The sequence below is a fragment of the Catharus ustulatus genome, chromosome 6, assembly GCF_009819885.2.
Source record: "Catharus ustulatus isolate bCatUst1 chromosome 6, bCatUst1.pri.v2, whole genome shotgun sequence".
NCBI classification, from domain to species: Eukaryota; Metazoa; Chordata; class Aves; order Passeriformes; family Turdidae; genus Catharus; species Catharus ustulatus.
The window spans coordinates 16,902,306-16,926,843 of record NC_046226.1 but is presented as its reverse complement, the minus strand read 5'-3'; the positions used below and the strand labels follow the sequence as shown (position 1 = coordinate 16,926,843).

Here is a 24,538-nt window from a genome sequence, read left to right as displayed (position 1 = left end):
AATCAAGCCACTGACACGATCCATACCCTGGACTTTGGAGTCTGCCAAAGACAACACTGCAGATGAGCATGATGTCAGTGGCTAGTGAAACAGAGTCGATTCAAGCTGCTTCTCTCCAAAAGTGAATTTCTGTGCTTTTATGAAGTCCAAAAGGGGCAAACATCTTTCTTTCAAGATGGATTTTGTGAAATCAAATGAGCACTTTTTCCAGTTCCTAAGTCTTCTTTTTAATAGTATTTAGCCAGTATTTCTGTTGATGAAACTGAATTTTCCCCATTTCCACAGAGGCATGATGCAGTGAAGAACTTCTGAAGAACTTGCATAGACAATATCTTTCTTTGAATTTATACTATTTTAGACAGCTTATTAATTTCTGTAGAAAAATTAGTTCTGAAGTTCATCTCCAGTCTTCAAGATGGACCAACGCTGTACCATTTAACAACAACTTTTTCAGGGTTTGCAATGGTATCTCTCCACTGCTCTACTGCTTCACTGTTGCTGCTATCAGAACTTAACCAGATCTGCATACAGGGGGAAAAAAAATAAAGTTGAGTTTATCTGATACAATAAACCGCAGCTTTTACTAGTTACAAATAAATATTATTAAACTGTAGAACAAGATACAACATATAGACTGTGACCAAAGCATAACAGCAACAAATACAGTTCTGCTAGTCCTAACATTTTGGCTTCCAGCTGGGAACACAGGGAGTCTGTGTTTAAATTTAGCCTCTAAAATAGTTTAGAGAACCCACGACATAATAATGTTTCTGTACTCAATAAGAAGTTTTAAGGGAAGCATTCCTTGCTGCGTTCAAATGCACATGCTGGGGTCAGGGGCTCCCCAGGCCAGCGGCGGCTCTGTGTGTTTGGACGCAGTTGGCCCCAAGCCACGCAGCATCCGGCACGAGCTGTCCAGCATTTTCATGAGCATTTAAAATTGCACACTCCCACAGCCAGGGCCAAACCTGCATTCCACAGAGGTTACTAACATGCCCATACCACACATAGTCACGTAGTAAGAGTCCGTTTCTTCTCAGTATTCAGTTAGTGGATAGTGGCCATTAAATGAGGAAATGAAGTACAAGTAGGAAATTTTCCCCCTTAACATTATCACCAGCCTCCATTGCCAAAAGAATTCTGCTTATGTAAGTAGGTAACATTATTTACAGGACTCTATTTCCTCTAGTCTTCCAAGAATGAGTCCTTTTAAGACTTCTCAGAAACCTTGACCATGAAGTACATTTAGCCTATACTGCTGGGGCATGAGTCTTAAGAAGTGAGAATAATGTCTTCCAGAATACCGCAGACAGCTGATGTTTCATCCACAGAGATTCAATGTACATCTTGCTCATGATTAAAGACATGCCTGTGAAAGCAGCCTAATCTAAGTATTGTCTGCTTAGAACAGCATCCAATTAAACACCATTCTCTGAAGAACAAAGTTAATAGATGCAGCTATATTCATTTTTTTTCCAGTTACCCAGCCAATTGCTCGAAGTACATTTTTCCCTGAGCCATATTTTATGTCTTCATGTGTTATGTGGCAATGTCTGCATTCATGAGCTGAAACAACCTCTTCCAAATAACCTCTGAGGAGCACAAGTTTTCCTCCCCGTAAAAATAAGATCCACAATTAAATGTAACTCATCAGATTGCTAGACAACTGCAAAATCATACTCAGTTCCACACCCCCCACCAAGGCAGTACAGCTAAGAAGAACAATTTTTTTTCTTTTCCTATTTCAAATCTAATTCCACCAACAGGAAGATGGGACATGTGCAACACGAGGCTACAAAAAATGGAGGAACTTCACATAACTCTTGCTACACATCATTTCTATATCTTATAGCACATGAGCGTCTCCTGTAGCTGCCTGTCTTCAGCAGGCACAAAACACGTCACCAGAATAGAACAGTATAAACTTTTTGTACCTAAGGACAGCACAGTCCTGCATCTGACATGGGACATTACACCTGGGGGGTCTCAAAATCAAGTCTACATTATTAATTTATGCATTTATTAAAATTCTGTTACTGCATCTAACTGGGTCAGGAAAAGCACAGAGTATTAAGAACAGCTATGGTTCACTATATCAAAAAGAGAGACAGAAAGGACAGGATGATGGTGAATTAGAACAAGCAGAGGAAGAGGATGTAGAGAATAATGAAACGAGACTACTAAGTTTTATGGTGGTTAAATAAATATGATCATACAAATGCTTTCAAAGAGATACTACTGAAGTTGTGTCTGTTAACTAAAAAACAAGCTAAAAATATTTTGTGTTTGGACACATATTAATTCTTGATCATACACAGACTATTGTACTGATTTCAGCATTGTTTTACCCAGGAAAGGAGTCTCATTGTAGCTGCTGATACTTCCTTTTACACATCTCTGTTGTGACTGTATTGTTATGGTAAGCCAACACCCCCTTGCTGTACAGGACACTGTAGGTTATGGAGCTCCTGTGGGTGCTGTATTTTTCTTTAGAAAGCTAAATGCAACCAGGAGATCCTATATCTCTTGGAAGGAATCTGTAACACAGTAATACTCCATACAAAACTGATTTTAGGATTTATTTTTGAAAGAAAAATCAAGTGTCAACTCCCATTCTCAAGCTGGTTTATGTTTAAGAGCCCTGTACCATATTTGCTTGGATTATATACCGAAGAGTTTAGTAGAATTTGCTATTTTTTATATGTCACCTCATTTAAAGTATTTTAAAATTCATACCAAGAAACCTGTGGAACTGGATTTTAAGTAAAGGGATCAGGCTATTTAGCAGAAACCAACCTGTCCTAGGAAGTGTTTTCTTCTCACTGAGCTTTTGCTGTAGAGCTTGATGAGAAAGCTAATTCCTTGTTCTGCTTGGCTAACTGGAAAAACCATCATTTCTCCCCACTTCACTTGGCCATTAGTGGACTTCAGAAGGCGAGTCTTCTTTTTATAGATGATCCCTTCTGTACTAAACATTCCAACTTTCACAAAGAAATCTAGCATAAAAGGGAAAGAAAAAGGCATAGCACACAAAGGATTACTCACAACACACCCAAAAAGGAACCAACAAGATCCATATGTATGCTTCAAATTGCATCAATTTCTCAGAAGTCTGGCCAAAAGGACTCTACAATAGCTTTCCTGAATAGTCACACAAACAGAATACGTTCAGTAATATTGGACTGATTAACACAGTATCCAAACAGCAAGTGCAAGCTAATGCTCTTGTATATGGGGATTAATACTGGGATAAAAATCTTCCAAAATATATAAACACACATCTTCAAACCAAACAAAATGTAATCAAGTAAGACATCTGGGGAAACAAGCCTTGGCAATGGAAATCTACCACACAATATGTTAGTCTGAGGTTTGTAAAGAATGTTATGAATTGCCAACCCATTTGAGCAGCAGTTTACCTGCTACAAACACTTTCAGACAGGAGGCATGAAACAGCTAATGTGACTTACGTGAAGACAGTGGTGTAGATGAAACAGGAAGGTTTTGTGCTTCAAGGATCTGTAACTGTATCCTCCTGTTTATTGCTTGAAAACAAGTTCCTATTTGAAGTTCTGCACGGCACACCTACAAGCAGAAGAATGTTGCCATAACCTCTGGATTAAGTTACTTACAAACTCAGGAAACACAGGAATTTTGTCATATGTTGGGCTCTCACATTTCTATCTGGGATTTCCTGGACAGAAATACAAGCATGTGTTGTGTACAGAACCTGCAGAGGCACAGTAAGTGCATCTTGCACTTGTCATAGCTGCAGTACATGTGCTCCACTGATGAGATGCTTATGTGTGCTGCACACACGGCCCTCGTGGGCTGCAGCCAGGATACTGGCCAAATCACCCAGCCCTCAGGTTTACCTGGTACAGATTTTGCAGTGATGAGAGCAGACACATACAGGGGAAAACAGATGTGCCATTGCAACTTTACTAAGTCTGGGTGTGGAAGTGAGAGAGTATGTAAGCTCCACTCACACAAAAACCATCAGAGTTCCTCTCCCACACTTCTGACTTTTGCAATATGGAGATATAAGCAATGTTTTCCATAGATACAAGACCCTGACACTTAATGTCATGAGTGCTTAGGGTGACTGCATACTGGGTAGTTTCCTGTGCTATGACAGTACTCATGTTTTCCATGCCTACACACATACACCACTGCCACACACACAGTGTATGTATCAAGACCGCCAGTGTGATTCTTGGGGGGATTTTTAGAATTTTTGCCAGTGGCAAAGTTGCACTGAGTCATCCTCTTTGCTCTCCTGTCTCTCTAATGTCTTCAGAACACTGCAAGAGCAGCAGGTAAAAGGCCAGTGGAAACCCACCTTTCCTGGCAGCCTTCATTTAAATGGACTCTGCTAGTCTTGGTTTTCTCTGAGTTTTTTAATGCACTTCAGTGAACCAAAATACACAAAGCAAGAGAGCAACAGGTTAGATAAAATAAAGGCCCCAGTTCATCAAAGAGACCCAAATTCTCTTTGTAGCTCAGCTTCAAAATTTCTGTGTAACCCTGAGAGGAAGCCACTAAGTCGACTCTGAGCTTTGGCTTTCTATTGGCAGAGAGGGTAGGGTCTGCTGCCTCACAGGGTACCACAGGGATGAATCCCCAGAGTGTCTGCAGGGCTCTTGGATATAATGGTGATGAAAGCCAGCACAGACTGAGAAACTATGAGATGATTCAGAAATTTACACTGAGATGAAATGCTTTCTAAAACGGCTACCTCTGTCACTTATCTTACTGCTTTTGAAGCAACAGGGTTATTCGCATTAGAATAAAAATTGTCAAGTGTAACTTATGTTAGAAATCAAGCATATCATTCATATTACTCAGACACACTTAAATAAAATTTACTTTTGAATTACTAATTCAAGTTTAATTTGTTGAAAATACAAATGTCTAGACACAATCTATAAAAGAAACAAACAAAGTGAGGGTAAGGAGAAAGGAAATCCCACTGTGAAAACCACCTGCTTCTTATTACACTAATGGATATGAACTGTCTGAATTATTACTTCACAGCATGCAATCTGAACATTAAATATATGGCTGTCTCTGCAGTTTCAGGCCACTGAAGATCTCAGCACTTTTCTTCCATAACAAAAGCAGATTCCATTTGCTCTGAGCTCTTGCTGTGAGTCCTAAAGATCTTCTGATGCTTTTTGGTCAGAAAAGATAATTACCTGGTGTTCTTTGCTGAACATTTCCCCAGAATGTCCCTCCCTCAAGCTGTGAGCCATGGTGTGGAAGAGTTTGCTCTAGCTCTTTTCCTAGAAACATCTACAGTTTATGACCAGAACAGCTATGGGCAGAGTTCAAAAGTCTGCATTTTTTCTCCATCAAAATGCCTTTCTCCAAGGAAGTAGGATAAAGGGAAGGAGGAAAAAGAAAAAAAACCAAAAAAATTCCTCTAGTTTTTACTAGTGAATTATTTTACTTTCATTTCCAGCTACCCTTTCTAGCTGAGATAAGAGCATACTTTCACAGTATTGGCACTTACAGGTGCTTTGGAAGGAGGAGATATATCCAGCCAATGATTCGACTCCTGTGAGCTCAGCTCCCTCAGTGCCAAGGAACATTCTCCAATAGTTTTTTTCCTGGGAGTCTGTGTCTGGATTTTAAATACCAATCTGACAGCCTGCAGGCTTTGCAGTTTAATAGCAAAAACAAAAGTTTCCATAAATTCAATGTCCTAGAAAGAAAAACAGATGGGTAACATCATCATTTTAAGAGAATCCCACTGAGCTCAAATCCTAGAAACCAAGGCATCCTGGTTCTATAGCCACTGCTCCTGACTACCACTTTGGGTTGCCATGGAAAAGCTTTTATAGTGCCAAGTCCACACACACTCACCCCCACCTTGTTACACCCTGGCAGGGCTGAAGTTCTGGATTGTTTTTCACTACCACAACAAGTTGTGGCTATCTCTTCTGGAACTTTACAACAGCACACACACCTTTTCATAACAGATTCTCTAACCTTTTGCTACAGTCTCTCCAGCTAATCTTATTTTCTTTCACCTTTGGTTCGCATTGTGGGAGGTTTATGTTGCTTTATCTTCCACCCCCTTAATATTCCTTTACTGCCACTATCAAGAATCTTGTCCCATGTGACAATTTTTACTATTATCTGTAGAGACAAAATGTGAATATTGTCTCCTGCCAGAAGAGAGGCAGTACCTCAGCTACCTTCCCTGGGATGAGTGTGCACCTACAGGTGTGCCCTGTCCTTCTCTTGTCCCCCACCACAGAGGTGCCATGGTCAGCAGCTCACAGCACAGTCCCCTGTGAGCAGATCTGTCCTGCCAGCTGGCGGGAGGAGGAGGGCAAGAGTACAATGCAAGACAGGATATAGGGGGAGGAAGTGGAATAAGGCTTTTAATGGGATTTTGAGAAGGTGGGGGAAGTAAAACACACCTGGGCAGTTATCACAACAAATATTGCACAGGAGTGGGTGTTTGGTCCATTTTAAAAATTCATTTACATGTCACATTTACTTTTCATGGGGAAAAATATGTTTCAGTATTTTGCATGCCTCTACTTACATTGCAGCCCTCCTTGGCAGAAGATTTGAAATGCACTGGCTTGGGCAGTGTGAGAATTCCCTTGACACAGATACGAGGATTTTCCCCACAGCTAGAAGGCCAGCTCAGGTCTTTGCACTGCAACAGTGAAAACAATCAGTTTAGATAATGCAAAACTTACCAGTTGATGTAGTTGCAAAGTTTCTGTCTACTCAGAGTTCCACTGCCTGAAAATTAGTCTCAGTTCCTGAAAGTATATAAAACCAGCACAACAGTATCACATTTGCTGACAAAAAAGCCTCAAGAAGCTACCTGTCCTCAAATTTCTATCAGGGTTCTGCCTGAAGAAACAGTTAGATTTAAAGTCGTAGAATCACAGAAGTCACTTGAATGGTGCCTCCACAGCTGCTCCCTCTTTCTGCCTTCAAATTTCCACAGGAAAATGTCCATAGCAGGACCAGCCTATGACCAGCTCAGCTTTCTAATCTGTGCTGAATAATTCTTCGCTTCACAACCAGAACATATGTATAGTAACATAAGGAGATACATACTATTTATTCTTATTAACTGCAGCAGAGATTGCAACAGAAAAAAAATTAAAGGAGAGGAACATTCTTTGAAGGCTAGTATTACATTTGACTGAACTTTGTTTGTATTAACACTTAAAAATATTTTTTTTTCTTAAAAATATTCATTGATGTAACAGAGAAACAAATTTTATGAGAATTGCTATGAAGTATAGTACAATAGTCATTGATTATTGAATAGTCATTATTTAAATAAATAACCAACTTATTTATATTTGCTTACATGTAAAACTGTGATCCAAATCTGTTCTACAGAGGAAACATAACACAGTTTCACATTCAGTCTCCCGAAGTCTCGTTCATCACCTGATAATGTAATAGTATCTGTGGAAGAAAGCAAATTAATATTTTTAGAAGTAATGCAGTATCTTAAAAGTTCGTTCCAGAAATAAGGGTACTCATTAGTAGGGAGACTGCTTATCTTTGCAAACTTCTGTCAAAGTAAGTTTGAAATATTTTAACACCTACATTTCAAGGACAAAGTATCCACCAAGTCCAGTAACCAGACCTTCTGCATGGCTAAAAGCCTTCACGTTTCATGGAATGGAATTATGTAATCACAGAAAAGCCTGAGTTGGAAGGGACTTTTAAGGATCACAGAAGTCCAACTTCTGGCCCTGCACAGGAGACCACACCAAGAATAACTCCATGTGCCTGGGTTATCTCCACTGAGTTTAATAACTTGTGCTATACTCAAACAACTTTTAGAAAGAAATAAAGCATGTTCCTGAGACACCCAGAACACATTTATATCCTATCACTTCCCTTAATTTCTTTCCCTGTTAAGTTTATAAATTGGCCTCACTTTTATCTTTCTCAAATTTCAATTCCAGTCTAGTAAACATTTTACTATTATGCTGTCTCCAAGTCAGAAGAGCCATTTAATATCCAGCATTACTCTGTCACGACTGGAATAAGGTCATTGCCTCAGTCTTCTTTTAGAAGGAGACTGGGTCAAACTTTGACTTATAGAAGGGTGACTTTTGTGGGGACTTGCTTAAATTTTGAGGGTTTATTTTGCCATATCTCCACTTCTTCAGCATTCTTTCATAAACAGGAATACTGTGTTTGTATGCAATTTTCTTGTTTAATTACCAGTGTAACATGGGTATTGGATTTCAGGCACTCCACACAGATAAATACCGACACATGGAAAAGGACTAGACCTGGGACCTACTGCTGCATTCTATCCTAACATGGTGACTGTTAGTTCACTTTTTAATTTCTTAGTTCACTTGGTAGTAAATCCAAATATGAATTTCTCAAAAGCATGAGAGCTTCTCAAAGTCTCATTTGCTGAATCTCCAGACAACAGGACAGTGCATGTCCAAAATTCTTAGTTTCAAATTGCCAAGTCATCTCCAGCTGACCTACTAGTCAGACTCATCTCAAAAAACCCTAAACTAAGCAAAAAACATCAACAGCAGAGTAGAAAGAGCTTGATTTTTCATGTGCAAAGGGAAATATTTCATTACAAGGTAAACAAACAAAACATTACCCAGACTCCTGTTACTGCCTTGTGAATCCTTCCTGGAAGAGGTACTGCTGGGTACGCTGGAGACTGAATCATATCTCTAGGGACAGGAAAAAAGGAATCACTTAATTCAGAGCAGCAGAGATTATACCATCAGACAAGATATGATGAAAACTAGGTACTCCATTGCAAGTAATTGCCTCATTCCTTACTAGCTTCTTGATCTAGCAGCATGCAATTACTATTTTGATGCAATGAGCTAATAGAGGACACATTTGACCAGCAGAGATTTTATTTTTTGTCATGAATATATACACAACTTCATTGTCTACGTAAGACATTATTATTATAGAAGCAATAAATAAACAGTGTTTTGTGCCAATGGAAACTGCCAGTGTTCTCAACTTCTCAACTGGTGGGAAAAACCTCAAGATGATGAACCATGACATGCTCTCTGTCCTGTCGAACTGTTTCTCAACAGCCCTACTGGGCCAGAACAGCAAATGTCAGAGGACACACCAGGAAAAAGCCTCTTGAAATTGGTCAAGATGTTGAAATTTTCCCTCTAGTCCTCCCAGTGTACAGTGCAATGCCCTCCAGTGTTTACTTTGGAAACATTCATGCAACAGGAGCAGCTGCAGTGAGTAAGCTGATTTTTCAGTATAACCCTGGCTACGAGGGGAGCTCACCTTCATGAATCGGTGGGGCGGGCTCCTGAGATCGAACATCGAACGACTGACATCAGGGGGTCCAGGCAGAGCACTGGCTCTTAGATCACTAACTAGTAAGACAAAGAAAACAATAAAAAACACGTTAGCATCATTGCTAGGGAAAAAACCCAAGTAGGAATAACTTCCACAAACTGCAGGACATTATCTGCTCAATCCTATAGATTACAAATGACCAAAATGGTTGAGACAGTATGATCTGCTGTTTCTAGTAATGTTTTCCAGGAACATGGGGATGGGGTAGGGGTGAAGAGATGCTGTCTTTTTTAAAAAATTAAATTTTTAATGAAAAAAAAGGTCAATTTTTATACAGAAGGTTGTCTGTAAAATATAAAAAAGCAGAAATATTTTAATAATAAAAAGATGTTATTTACAATAATAAGTAATTAATTTACTTTTCAGTTTGTTTGTGCGGAGATTTTGCTTTTTTTAAGATGAAAAGAAGGGACTTCACACTAAAATTCAAGAATTTACTTTTGTACCTTCCAAATAAACACATTCTGTAGTTCTAAACCCACACACATGAGACCTATCATTGCACTCGCTGTGACAAACTAGGCTTAGAGTTTTGATTTAATAGTCTATAGATGCACATGAAGTTCTAAGTTCTGAAACAGCTGTCAAAAAACTCTGAAGGAAAGAGGCATTTTAGAACTGTACTTTAGACATACTAAATATCCTTTCTTGTGTTTTAAACTTACTAAGACAAAACCAGTAAAGTGTTCACTTCACTTGAAGAAAAATGGAAAAAGAGATGATGAACTGAAAGGAAGATGTTCAAGACAGTTTAATAAAATCCATTTGGCTTCCACCATAGGTACTTACAAAGCCTGGTAAAATCATATGTATTAAAGGCTGCTAAATTCTACGTGTGCTTTGTTCTCTTAAAAAAATATATGGAATAGTCTTTTCATGTAGTCTCTATGGTGATTCAGAATTATTTTAAAACAGGACACAGACTGAGACATTTTCTCCCAGTTGAAAATAAGAATGCTATACCATTCTAAATAAAACATCTTTAAAAATGTGAGTTGTTGCCAGCTTCCGATTTCATGGAGAGCGTGTATCTTTCCTGGAGTGTTTGAGGTTTCTGAATGCCTTTGCCTCAGCGATCACAAGCAACAACTAATAATTTACTTCAGTCTGAGCAGCATCCAATTTAGGATATATACACCAACAAACAGCACAGGAGACAATTTTTACCTAGGTAGCCAAACACTTTCTATCTAAACTTTTACTATCTTGCTGCCCTCCCTCATTCTTACACACACTGAAAAGTGGGGACATTGCTGTAGCTTCAAAAGCACACTACGAAAAAAAAGTCAGCTTATAGCATCATGCCCCATTTTCACCTGTTCTTATCATCTGCTCCTGAATGTGTTTTTGTTGCTTGTTCCTCTCCCCATACATGTACTCCTCAGGCACTCCTCCTACTCAACATACTGCCTGGTTTCCTTTTTCCATCTCCCTCACTCCTCTTACTGGAAGCTGAACTCTCCAGTACTGCATCCTGGTCTGGATCAGAGGCAGCTATGCTATCTCACTTTGCCAGTTTCTCTACCTTTGTGTGATGCACACAAGCATTGTTAAGCCCCTAAAAGACAAAAAGTAACAGTGCAGCTGAAAATCAAGCAGATCTGGCACTGCAGATTGATTCACCAACCAAGGAGTGTCCGTAGCACACTGACCAGCTTGGGAACTGCTATAACCAAACAAGTCTGTAGACTAATGGCTTTTATTCCTCTTACATATAAACCCTGAAAAAGGGAGGAAGACAGAGAAGCAAGGGTGTGGTCCTTCTCACCTGATCCATATAATTTCCTGCTCTCTGATTTGGCTTGGAAGCGCCTGATGAGATCTGGCGAAATGCGGTGCTCCAGGTAGAAGGGGTTGTACACGTCATAGCGGGGCCACTGGAACACGCCGTGCAGCTCTGCCTTGCGGTCACCAAACGAGGCTCTGGCTGACTCTGGAGCACAAGTAAACATCAAATGCAAGAGTTCCAGACATAACACATGCTGCCTGGCTTCTTAAGGCAGGCAGAGTGCCTTCAGGGCAAAGGACAAAATATTTCAATATTATCTACTTTGGGTGAAGGGGAAAAAAAAAAGAAAAAGAAAACACACATTTACATTCTGTCAGGTTTCCACAGTGTGTGAGCAAACACTGGAAGTAAATTGGCTATAAAAAAACTATGCATACCCTCTCTTGGGGTTTTGCAGTAAATGCCTAGGTAGTTAAATACAGAAGGCTCCAAAGACAGACAGCAAGACAGAAGTTAACAGGAAAAGAAGCACTTTGTGTACAGAAAACCTCCAAATTATTTAGTTACCTATCCCCAGCATATTCTTACAGAACTAATGAACCCCCAGACTTTCAGGAAGATCTTGTACCAAAAGACAATGCAGCTTGTGACTGCAGCCTCCTTATCTACTTTCCATGGCAAATCTGTCCATAGTAAAATCACTGGTCCAAAATTACTTGAATTGTTGACTGAGGCGTGAGTAGACATATCAGAGACTTCTTGAATCCCAGCCCTGTACTCAGCCCATAATAATTTCAGAAAAAACATGTATGCCTTGGTCAGCAAAACAGTGAAGAGCACTGCTGTAGTGTTCTTTACTGGCTGGACTGAAAAGAAGCCCTCTGTAACAGCACATTAGAGAATGGGGTGACCTGGGTTCTGCCAAACTCTGACATTTGCTTCCTTCACTTCACCTCCCTGGACTTAACCTATCTCTTAAAAAGTTCTTTACCTTGCAATGAAGTACCTTCAGTTCTGCAAGTCTTGCACCATAAGAGGTAAACTACCACTGCTCAAAAGTCCTCTCCTGCATGTGTCAGTAAAGTAAAATCTAAAACACTGAGATTGAACACGGGAGGTGATAAAGCAAGAACTCAAGCACAATGGGCTTCAGCACAACATAAACCAAGATGAACACTAAAAGTAAAGCCACAAAGAACTGCTACACAGCAGATGATGGAAAATCCAGTGTTCCAGACCAGGAGCACACTTCTTCCTGCTAGCTTACTTCTGTGAGAGCAGGAGACACACTGCAGTGCACACTGAAGAGAAAGGCTGCCAGAACTTAATTGCTTTCAGAAGAGTTGCCAAGAGCTAACACTGAGCATGTCCTGTTTCACCAAAGGAAAATGGCCAGACACGCACAGAAAATGGTGAGGAATTGAGAGCAGGACTTGGACTTCTACAGATATTTATCAACGGTCTAAGAAAAAAGTACTCTAAATATATTTTTTGAGTATGCTGGTGCTTTGGCTAATGTGAAAACAGAATGACAGCACACTTCACTCTATTTAGTAAATCTCCCTAAAAAGTAAACACTGCATTTTTAAACACAATTTTGTGGCTTAAAGCTGTACTTAAAAAAATACGATTTATATTTGGAAAGAGAAATGAAAGTTGCCTACTTGACATAAGAGTCACTTTTCAAATATTTGTTCAAAAATTTAAAGTATTTACTCAAGAGGCTCAGTCATGAAGAGTCAGGTCATCCTGCCAGAATATCTAACAGCTTATAGCCCAAAGGGACACTGTACACCAGGTCCCTCAGAAATTATCAGGAAGCAGAATCCTCAGTGTAGACAAGTCACTGACTGTTAAGATTGTGTAAGAACAGCATGAAAAGGAAAACATTCATCTAAAGGCTGTTAGAGACATCTTCCTTCTCTGTGGAGAACATCCATGCTTCAGAGCCCTTGATGAACTTCTCTGTGCAGTATCTCGAGGACAAGATAAGGCTAAGCAAGGAAGAGCCTAAACTCAGACCCAGTAAGGAAGGGAGTTATCAGGAGCTTGTCCTGCTTTTTCATAGCATATCCAACTATGGGCTTAAAAGAACTATCTACTGAAATAGCAGGCAGCTGGGGAGATCAGGCTCAGAGATGAGGGGCCCCGCATGTTCTACCTGCAGCTCTTCAACTGCCTGTTAATGGCTGCTGACATGACAAATAAAGCCCACTAGAAGATGTGGCACAGAATGGCCAGTCTGCACTGAACAGCTCTGCTGGCTGCTTAGCTTGGCTATGGTGCCAGTGGTACATGCAGCAGTGGGTGGGGAAGAAGTTTGGTAACAGCCCTGCAGGAACAGGGAAGAAGCAACAGGAGGGACCCAGAGAGAAGGAGAAGGAAGGGTGGGAACGAAACCCCACAAACACAAAAAAACGTTAGGTAGTACTGCATTAGTTATTATGCAACATATGTTTGACTTCTTTCAGTTATTAGGCTTTTCACCTTCAGAAAGGAAATAAAGTCACATGGGACTAAGAACATACTACTAGCTTATCATGTCCTTGAGGCAAAAGAGAAAACAACTGTTCAGATATGTCTCTGAGCCAAAATTTTCCCTTACCTAATTCTATAAATCTCCTGGCAGGACTAAGAGCCTAACAGCAGCATATGCTCTGTAACTCATGTTAGTGGGACAGGATCCTATTCTTTTAAAATGCCACTGTGTCTAAATTTCACGTACCTCATTTTGGCAGTCTGAGTATGGGAGGAACAGAGAATGAAGTACAAGATAGTTGTGAAGTAGAAAAGAAATAGCATCATATGAAACCTCATAACAGGGGATCCATGCCCCCTGGCCTCCCAAAAAACAGCAAAAAGAGCAGGAGATAGTAGAGACCAAAAGTCTGCCAGATAGTAGCACAAGCCATCTATTGGAAAAATTTGAAAAGGAAGGTATGTTAGTATGTTAAAGCATACCAGAATATTAACCATGAAAGCAGAACACCCTCCTCTTTTTACTTGGGTGATATGGATACTGGGGATATGTTAAGTCTTTCCTTGTACCCAATAAATTCAATAAATTCTTTCTGAAGATTCCATTTCCTTTAAGTGTCTTCCATTACTTTTGAGTATGAGCAATGGTGTGCAATCATCCCACTTGGTTTTATTAATACAATGTCACAGAGATTCATAGTGGGATGACATACTTCCCAAAACCTCTCTGGGTGTCCAGGCAGAAAACAACCAAGCTCCCAGGCTCCCCAGGGCAGTGGTCACAGCAGCAACCTGACAGAATTCAAGTGTTCAATGCTCTCAGGCACATGTTGTGACACATGAGGTGTCCTGTGCAGCACCAGGAAATGGACTTGATGATCCTTGTGTGTCCTTTCCTATTCAGCATAATCTGTGATTCTTTGAAATGAGACCAGGCTTCTAGCAAAATTCTGCAAACATGTATTTCAGTAGGAATACTTGGCAATATTCAGCAGAAGCTGAAGAACTATTTCAGCAATACTGTCTGTATTTTACCTTTAATCCCTCCAGCATGTGAGATACCAGGAAGGTTCTTTGGCTGTACATAAGCCAGTTTGAATGGAGGGACCACAAATGGGACCTCCTGACCATCCAGGGGCAGTTTGGAAAGCAAATAATCCTCGGAACAGCCAACTTGACGCTTCACTGACACAGAAGACAATGGAGGCTGCTCTACAATAGCTGGCTTGCTTGCAACTACTGCTTCAGATTCCTGCACCATGGAAACTGCTAAAAATAAAGAGCAAGACAGACAGTACACATGTGCATTAATTTTTGAACAATACTATGAAGAGATCTCTCTTATTTAATAGTGTCTCTGCTTGATACATTACTTAACAGCTGTGAGTATTCAGTTTTACAGCATTCAGGACTAGCACCAGGAAAAGATATTCATCCTCCTGACACCTGTACTGATCCAAACTCTTTGTTGTCCAAGCTTCTATATTTATAGCTACCTTCTTCTAAAGTGAATTTTCACAAGAGTTACGCCTCTATTATAGAAGAGTTCTTTAAACAAATATGACACCAAAAAAATCCTAACGGAGTTAAAAATATCCATAGAGGTTAAAAAAAAAAAAAAGCAAAAGAAAAAAAGTGCATTCAAATTCTTAGAGTTTGAAAGATATAAGACCTTTACACAACCTTGGGTAAAAAGGCTGGCTTTTTTGGACAGTATTCTAGACTGCAAAGAGCTGACTTCAGACAAGCGCTATTTCTCAGCTCCAATTCATAACACTAACAAGCATGTGTTCAATCTCCAAGTGCAGGTATGGAAAGAATTTTGAGTGTTGTAAGAGAAATCAAGTTTATCAGGGGTAACATGGTCATTTTGTTAATGGAAAAATCTCATCACTAATGAAAAAGCAAAACTTTTATTAAACCCCCATTATGTCAGAACTCACGATCATTTTTTTCCTTGTCCATGCAGAAACACAATTTACAGCAGGCTTTTATACATTCTGTTGCCATTGTTTTCAGTGTTATAATTTAGAGGGGACCTCAATCAGTGATCCAGTGCAGCTGTCGAACCTGAAAAATATGATAAAACAAACTATAGTATATGCGAGTGAAATCAGAAAGCAGTGTTCTCAGCTATTTAATATGCAATTCATTTTTCTACACAGTCCCAGGATCAATCAGAATGTTAATTCAGTTATAAAAGGACCAGAGCCATCAGATTTCTCTCACTGAGAAAAATCACTTCTATATAAAAGCACAAGGAAAGAGATAATTTTAACATATGGCATTCAAATACTTTCAGTGATCCACCCAGTCTGGTACCTGTCTTTTGAAAACTCTAAAATTCTCCTCATTTGTGTGTGCCACTGGGCTTTGGAGTTTACTCAGCTTCACAGCTGTTTTGACATGGTATTGTCAAGTCATTTGCAAGATGTGTTTTTAATTGTTTCCCTTGTTCATGTTTCTCCTATCCTCTTTCACTCCCCTACTATTTTCACATACATCTACACATGTTTACATTTTTCGCTTGACATACTCCATACTTTTAACTTGAAAACAGGCTTTGTGAAAGATGCCAAAATTGCCTTCTTTGAGAAACTACTGCTTTCTCATAATTGCATACACATGAAACTGAAGACCTGGTTTATTATATAATTGTGTGCTGTGCACACAGAAATAAAGCACACTGACTTTCAGCAAAATAAGAGGCATGTAATCTACAAAAGAATGAGAACAAGTCTCTAACAGCTGGTTAACATTATAAGAACTTTATGACAATGCTAACTGGCCTCATTTAAATGTCTTTCTTCATATCCTTATGTTCTCTTTTCAGGGAGACACAGACAGCTGCACTGCCTCCTGTCCAAAACTTTAGTTAAGTCTAGTCCTTTTACATCCACCTAAAGTAACCAAGGTTCTTAGGAGAACACACCAAGACACAATTCTAACACAATGATGATTAGAAGCCACCAAACAGAACATAACCATAGGTTGAAAGGATGGGGAAGACAACAAGTAAGATGGAGGGAGAAAGTACACAGAAAATATGCAGTTTTACCAAAAAATGAAAAATGGACATGTTTGCTTAGTTATTTCAATTGCAAGAAATTTCTGAAAGCATCTGTGCATCAACACAGAAACCATTCCCACTGCAGCTTGAACCGTGCCATAATTTTCTTTGTATAGTCAAAGACAGCTAGAGAATCACACTAAGTCTATGGAAATAATTATCTGCAATACCCCCAAATTTTTCTTGCATTAAAAGTCCCTCAAATTCTGTAGATGTCAAGTGGCGCTACTAAGCTATGGGCACCTCCTCTAACTCAAACTCCATTACTTTGCACAGAATCCCTCTCTCAGTATTTGTCTTCATCATACAATTGCCCATGAGTGTGAGTGCAGCATGAGATCTGCATCAAAAACGTTCAGAGGCAATGCCACCAGCTCCAGAACCTGCTCTGCATCTTTACAGAAGCACAGGAGCAGGCACAAGAATTTCCCATTAAATTCTCCATGGTTCTAATGATCAGATTTTCACTGCTGCTCCTCCCTTGGAGGCAGACTCATGCTAGCTAAGGCTGCTAATTTACTTTGGGTTCCCTCGCAGTGATTTTCCTTCCCAGCTGTTATCAGTACACAGCTGGAGTTAATATGCTACACTCTTGTTCACCATGTTTAAACTGGACTGAAACAGCTGCTCTGTTTGCTCTAAGCTTTGCAACAATGGTATCTAAGCCTCAGTGGCAGTTTGCACAGGCAAAACAGACTTTTATCTCAAAATGTCCAGATTAAATTTATTTGCTACTGCTGGTGAAAAAACCAAAACGTTAGTACCGCTCTACTTTCTAGCTACATAAAGTAGAAAAAATAATTTTTCTGCATCAGAGAAAATTCAGTTCATGGTAGGGAATTGTTTAGCTGGAACATTTAATGTGAGCAAATAAACAAATGGAAATCATCTGTTATATCAGCTGCCTTTCCTTCACAGGGGTGAGTGCCTTACCTGAAAGAAAGGGCTTCATATGGGTATTGAGGATCTAAGAGTCATAATGCAGTTCAACACCTCCTGTTCTTCAACCATTAAAAAAGACCTTGTTTTTCACAGTAATGCCAACTCAGCTGTGATAGTCTCTAACCATTATCTTTTCCCCCTGTTTATCAATATGCAAATGTTCATACATTTTTCTTCTATCTAAAGACAAATAGAAAGCAATTCATTACTGCCTACTGTAAAGAAGAGTTAGGATTACAGATTGCTCTTTAGCAACAGGCAAGGCAATATCAATAGTGAATGCCAAAGTATACAGACACACATCTTAGAGCCTCCATTTTGGTTTTAGCTTAATTATAGGAGTTTGAGAAGAAAGTCCCATGACTAAGAGACTAGAACACTACTTACACGTCTTTAAGATTAAAAATGTAATTGTTTCAGTGACAAACCTTGCACTTGGGTCCCTAACACCACAGCTACATTGCAAAAAAATTACTCCATTTGCTGAGAGACAGGCCATTTAGACATAGTGCTCTCTCATTCTGCTCAGAACACTTTGCTTTGTTCATGGAATCACAACATGAATTATGCAAATTACTTAAAAGAGTTTTAATTCACTTAATTCAGCTACCATGATAAATATTATTTTTTTGGTTTGAGCAATCGTGGAAGTAAATTAGATGGCTTGGCTCCCAGTTAGTATATTTTCTTGTATCTGTATTTTCCAAGCTGCCTACAGCTATTTATACAACTTTCACTGCATGCAAAAGTTTTCTCTTAACCATGTGGGAGAAAAAGAAATTTAGCAGGTTCTGTTGTATATTTTAGTAACTGAAAATAAGCAAAAACATTGTAGAAGACTAAGCAAGTATTTAATGATCTTGACAGAAGTTGACATTTCTATCAAAGGTTAAAATTATCCCACATGCCAGATCCTTTTGCTGTTGTTGGCTACCTAGAAATCCTCAGTATACAACTGAACAGTTGTTAAAAGGTTGTACTAACATGAATTGATCTGGAAATATATTTATGAAATAAACCAGAACTGTAGAGACATTTGTTTGGTGCACCACCAAATCCCCAAGAAGTACTGACTTCCCAGCAATGTCATCCATTTTAACAAGAAGTTAAGACTCCTTGACACTATCTCAACTTTTCTGGGGTCAGTGTTTGTTAGGCAATATGCTCATAACAAGGACATCCTCCGCTTTTGAGATTCTAGACTGACAAAACAATGGGGGAAAAGAGAATTTGCCCTCATTTTCAGAGAAATAAACAGAGAGAAATCAGTTTGCAGAAGAGGGAACTGAATCCAGGTCTTGTCACTCTGGTGTCAAATTCTCTCTTTCTTGGTGTTTTTCACCAAATTCAGTAAGCCAAAGTACAATAAGCAAATGTAACTCAGCAAGAGTACTTCCACACTAAAGCAAAAGGAGAGCCAGGCTTATTAGAACATCCTGGAAATGGCAGTTTAAAACCTAACCACACACATACACTGAGCCTAGAGAATTATAATAACTATTATTTTAATGGGTTTAGATGGAAAACATAAATTATCTTAATGATTTCCAGATTCCTCTGATAGAAATTTTGACTGAGCTAAAATCAGATAAACAGAGTATCAAAGACTTCAGTTCCAAATGCCTCCAGAACGATTACAAGACAGAGATGTTTGGAGAAGAAAGTAAATATTTTCAACAACTCATTAAATAAAAAGAAGATGATAGAAAACGGATGATCGCAATATTAAATATTAAAGGCTGAAAACAGTCTGAAAACAAATGTCAGGTCTTTACTGCCTTAGGAGGAGAGGGTGTTTTGCAACAAAACTGCAGGTTGCCAATGAATTTTACTGGATTTAGTCGCAGCTCTGATCCATAGAAGTTGAACAGGTAGCACATTTATAACTACACAATAGAAACAAAGGTGAAGTAGCTGTTCTCAAACAGGGAAAGCTGGCTAAACCAGTGGTTTCAAGTATTTTGAGATTTATTGCCAGTCATAAATGTATACAATGCATTCTTAGATCTGAATTTTAGAAACATACCACAGCAAAATTCTGGTAGCAGTAAGTTCTCACACAGCAGGATGTGTAAAACAAAAGATCCGGAAACAGGGATTATCAGTTGTTATAAAGCATTTGGGACAGATCTTCAGATGACATAAGCGTCTACAAATCCATGAGCCCAGTGGAGCCAGGACACTTTGCAACAGATGAGGATCTGCCCTCTGGAGAAACTGAGCTCAAGCTTGCTAGTTCACACCTCAACCAAACACCTTTATGCTACCTGTTTATGCTCCCCTATGACTTTCTGCCTTTCAGATCCAGAAGTCAGTCCCAGTCATAGAAATCCTTCAGAGAGACTAACAGCACCAGCTCAGGTCTCCAGATGTTTAACAGAAGCACAGCGCAGCAAAAGCTGCTTCTGATGCAGGTCAGATGGATTATCTTTTGATGGTGCAGATGCTGCTAAAGGCTTAACTTCCACAGACAGCTGTTTTGTGGTTTTGCTTCTGGGGGAGAGTGTCTGGGAGCTGTGCATCCCTCTCAGCACAGCTCTTTAGGTGAAGAGGAGTGGCTGATGGCCACCACGTTTCAAAACTGGCCAACACCAGTACAACAGCCTGAATGGCTTTGAGACATTTGCCTCTGGGTACTTTGCTACTACAGCAGCAAGGACAGCACATGTATCCACACACACTTAGCAAAGACAAACCCACAGTTTAAAAAAAACCCCAACAACTGTTTTTCTGGGGACTGTAGGCAGGTCTGAGTTGTACTGCCCACACAGGAGAGACAGGTATTTCAAGTGGGTCTGATGTGAAAAAAGAGAGGACACAGCTTTCATTCCTATTTATTATAAACTTCAGCAGTAGCAGGATGTCTGCAGGGATAAGAAAAAAGGAAGCAAAAAATGTCATGCCAACACACACCTACCAGGTGCATGATAAGAAGCTCTTTTCTATACCTGTTTCTAGAAGAACCCCTCAACAGGGATATCTGCAGTAACTAGTGGGTGTGGGTGGGTGTGTACATACACCCTCCTTCTCTGCTTGTAGCCACAACTCTTGGAAGAGTATGAAAGCTCTGGAAAATTGCATGAAGAGATTATTCTGCTTCTTCTGCCTTCCAAGGAAATTATGATTATGTGAGGCTTTTTCTTTTTTTGTGACTGGAAAAAAAAGGGATTTCACCCTGAAAATAGTGGATCACAAAGAAGATGCTGAAATAACACAACAGAAAAAGATAAGTTATGAAAAGGCTTTTGAAGGACACAAACAGAAAGACATTCCTGTGAGAGACATCTCACAAACAGTTCAACAGAAACATAAAGAAGAGATGGAAAACTCTCCCAGTCCACAAAGTGAAAAAAAAAAAAAAAGAGTGCAATTGCATATTTAAAACTGAAGAGAAGACGATGCATCATTAACCTAATTTAGCTGATGGAGATTTTATGACAGACCCCTGCACAGCCTGCCTTGAGCAAAGGGGCTCCCAGTGTTGTTTAAGCAGTTATGCAGTTGAATCAGGTAACAGAAATAGATGGTAAAGTCACACTCCATGATGCAAACAAACCACCAACTGCCCAGGCTCAGGAAGCAGCTTCCCACGCTGGTAAATGATGACACAGCAGCCCATCAGGGAAAGTTTCATGTGTTATTCTCACTGATCAAAAAACAGGAAATGGAGCGGAACAGGTCATGGGTCTGAACTGTCACAGTTCCATGCTGCAACCTCCTCTCATTCACTTACAATTTACTAAAGCAGAATTTTTCTTTTGAAGACCAGAAGGCCTGTCATGAGCCCTTGTCCCACTCCCCTCAGCTTCTGGCACCACTGGATTTCAACAAGTTATGCCTACACTACACTCAGCAACTTTAGCAGAATGACATGTTTTTATTACAGAAAATATTAAAATAACTAATTTTCTTCACTACTGATATTTTAACTCTATTTCCAGGCACTATCCACCTCAGACTCAATAATATCACATGATAATCTAAGGTGAGAAAATATTTTATTTAATAACATTTGTAAGAACAAGATTGCTCTCGCTCTCACAGCACTATATTGACATTCCAAACTGTTACCAGTCCACTACTGGCTCTGCATCCTTCTGCCTGTATTTTGACCAAGTGAAGAAGATGAGGAAGTGGGAGCCTGCAGACATCAATCTCTCTTTGGTGACTGCCACAGCATTCAGGTAAGACTGTTTGTTGGGCTCTCCTACAGGTAACAGTTGCAGGCAAAGTTTAAAACTCTTGGAATCAGCAGGAATGCTTAATGTGTTACTGCTATCAGTCATAATGTGACAACTGTACAAAAGTATTATTTAACTTCAGCGAGCTTCTTTTGAGGGAAAGAAAAACACCTCAGATATCAGTTCTTAGCTTAGGTGTGGTCCTAGCAGTAAAAGCAGAACTCATTGTGAGCCCAAGAGCTTCTTTGCATGTACTCCTGCCAATGAGGTCTAGCTCTAACTGTGCCAGGGCAGAAACTTCTCCTGGAGCAGCCACATCTCCCCACATGCACTCTTGAGAGAACATGCTGTGTCTCACTCCAGCTCTGCCTTCTCCTTCCAGCTCCTCTGCCCAGACAAAGATGATCTAATGTATGTCTCTCCTCGTGCAGGCCCTGAGCTGAACCCTAAAGATCACTTGTGCAATCTAGCTGTGGTCTCATTCAGCTCAGCAGCTGCTTCTTCCCAGGGCTCCAGCCTGGAGGAGGCCAAATGGCTTTCAGCACATCTGCACACACAGCCCAGGCACAGAGCACCAGAGTACATCACAAAGAACTAATTGCTCCTGCCTACTTCCCCGAAGAAAAATAAAGCTGAGCAGGTGTGTGTGCTTGAGCTATTGTGCTACAGGAACAACTGCTTCTGCTTTTCAGGCACCCCTTGGAGAAGGGAACAAACCCTGGCATGAGTACAGGATCCAAAGTTGTCCTTCTGACAGGGGCCCCAGGGACACCCTGCCTCTGGTTTAGCACTTCAGCCTTGCACCTGCAACTCTTAAATGCAGACTTAATCCAATCCTACCCCAGTGCGCAAAACATTAATAATATAATTTACAAAGGCCAAAAGAAAAAAATCCATAAATCTGAACCAGTTTTTCTTTTGTGAGATTTATATTTGAATTAAGAAGGAAACATTATAAATCTATCCCATGATAAAGCTTAAAAATTGGGATTTTAATATGCTGAATCCCCTATGCCCTGGGCTGTAAAAGTTGATATACTGTTTCTTCCTAGTGTTGCATTAGGCAAGTAACCAAGTCATCCAATTACTGATCTGACAACAGCATTCCTGTGAACTGAAGATAAATTCACTGACTTGGACAAGAATGTACAATATTGTATGTATTGGGGCAGTAAACACAAAAGAATAAATCCATTATGTTGGACTGCAGACCTTTCTGGATTCAGATGGAAAATGGCAAAGCAAGAGTTGAAGTCAGGACACCAGAAAAAGCTGAAGAGACTAAAATATCTGTAAAAAGAACTTGGCATTTGATGAGAACATGGAAAGAATTCAACATAAGATAAGTCCTTTGCTCTAAGCAGATTAGGAACAAATCACAACAATCACCAATTGTTACTTTATAATCTAACTTAAGACTTTCTTTATGTATTCTGTGTCGGTTTTTAATCCAATTTTTTTCTCTTTCTGCCGTTAATGCCAAGAAGTCATGAAAATAGAACTGTCAGCAGTCCTTCTATAGCTCTGATACCAAAGAAAACTGGAAACATCTGGATTCATTTTTCAACAGGACAGCCAAGAAGAAGGTATTTTAGGCAAGAGCATCTGCCTGTGGAGTTCCCTAACATGGCTAAACGTGTCTAGTTTTGAAAAGATGGCCCTTGGAAACCAACTCAATGCAACACTGAAAAAGAGCATTAAAGGGCATTCAGGACTCCTCAGGCACTGCCATGACCACAGAGCCATACACAAAACACATGGATATACATATAACATCCAGACAGCTAATGCAAATAGTTTTTTGCATATTTGGGGAGGGAAAAAAAAGAAGAAAAAAAGAGAGAGAGAGAAGGAGACACAAGCAGTTTTCTATGGAAAAATAATTTCATTGCCATTAAAACAAGAGTGAAGATGGACAATTTCTTTACATACACACGGGCACACACATCTACTGCTTTAAGTGAAGCAGTTTTAAAATATTTATTGTACTAATTTATTGTAATAATTATTATCCTGTTTCATGATGAAAACAAAAAGCCCATCAATTATGGAGTTTCCAATGGGTGGGGATTCCCTGTTCAGCAGTTCTGCTCCATACTGTCACTGTAGACTCAGTTACACAGTGGTGAGAGGAGGCAAACCTGTAGTTTGTATAGATGAGAACTAAAAGACTGTGTCTGAGATTAAGAAAGGAAAGGTGACTCAAGTACATTTCATATATGAAAACAGGTTAAATGAATGAATCAAGAACAGGAAATGGGAACTGATCTTAAACAATTCAAATCCAAACCAGATTGGGGGTATGGCTCTGCAGGGCATTTGTACTGAGCTCAGGAAGCTGCCTAAACACACACTGAAATAGAAGTCCAGAAGGATACTGTCCTTATAAAGTACAACTATTTATTACTTTTTGTATTAAATCCACCCAGACCAGGAACCCAGAACACTTTAACAGCCCCAGAAGTGCCTCTCAGAGAGCTGTACTGGCTGGAGTTGTTGGCAGCTGCCCAGCCAGATGAGTGGTAACCAGGCATTGTGTAACTGAGGCATTTTTCAAGGAGTTTGCACAGACATGGGGAGAAACAGCAGAAATCAAAACTGTGTCAATTTACTGGCAGTATCTAAGATCCCAATCATTATTGCCAAATGCTGCTACAACTCTGGGACACGGTGGTGGGGCTCTGCTCCCTTCTGAGAAGACAGAGGTCCTGAGAGCAGAGGTTGGCAGCTTGAAGCTACCATTCCCTGTTTTCCCTTAGGACAGAATTGTTTAAC

At 39.7% G+C, this 24,538-nt stretch overlaps 1 protein-coding gene across 1 annotated transcript in view; it reads right to left on the bottom strand.

Moving 5' to 3' along the window:
- Positions 1-410: 410 nt before the first annotated feature.
- TC2N (tandem C2 domains, nuclear) overlaps positions 411-24,538 on the bottom strand; it is a 28,153-nt gene continuing 4,025 nt past the window's right edge. The window contains exons 2-12 of the mRNA XM_033063311.1: positions 15,514-15,640; positions 14,606-14,836; positions 11,132-11,296; positions 9,289-9,380; positions 8,624-8,699; positions 7,349-7,449; positions 6,560-6,676; positions 5,516-5,707; positions 3,471-3,585; positions 2,797-2,996; positions 411-521 (exon numbers count right to left, since the gene is read on the bottom strand). Coding sequence (XP_032919202.1) covers positions 411-521; positions 2,797-2,996; positions 3,471-3,585; positions 5,516-5,707; positions 6,560-6,676; positions 7,349-7,449; positions 8,624-8,699; positions 9,289-9,380; positions 11,132-11,296; positions 14,606-14,836; positions 15,514-15,580 — 1,467 coding nt within the window. The 5' untranslated portion in view covers positions 15,581-15,640. The remainder of the gene's footprint in view (positions 522-2,796; positions 2,997-3,470; positions 3,586-5,515; positions 5,708-6,559; positions 6,677-7,348; positions 7,450-8,623; positions 8,700-9,288; positions 9,381-11,131; positions 11,297-14,605; positions 14,837-15,513; positions 15,641-24,538) is intronic.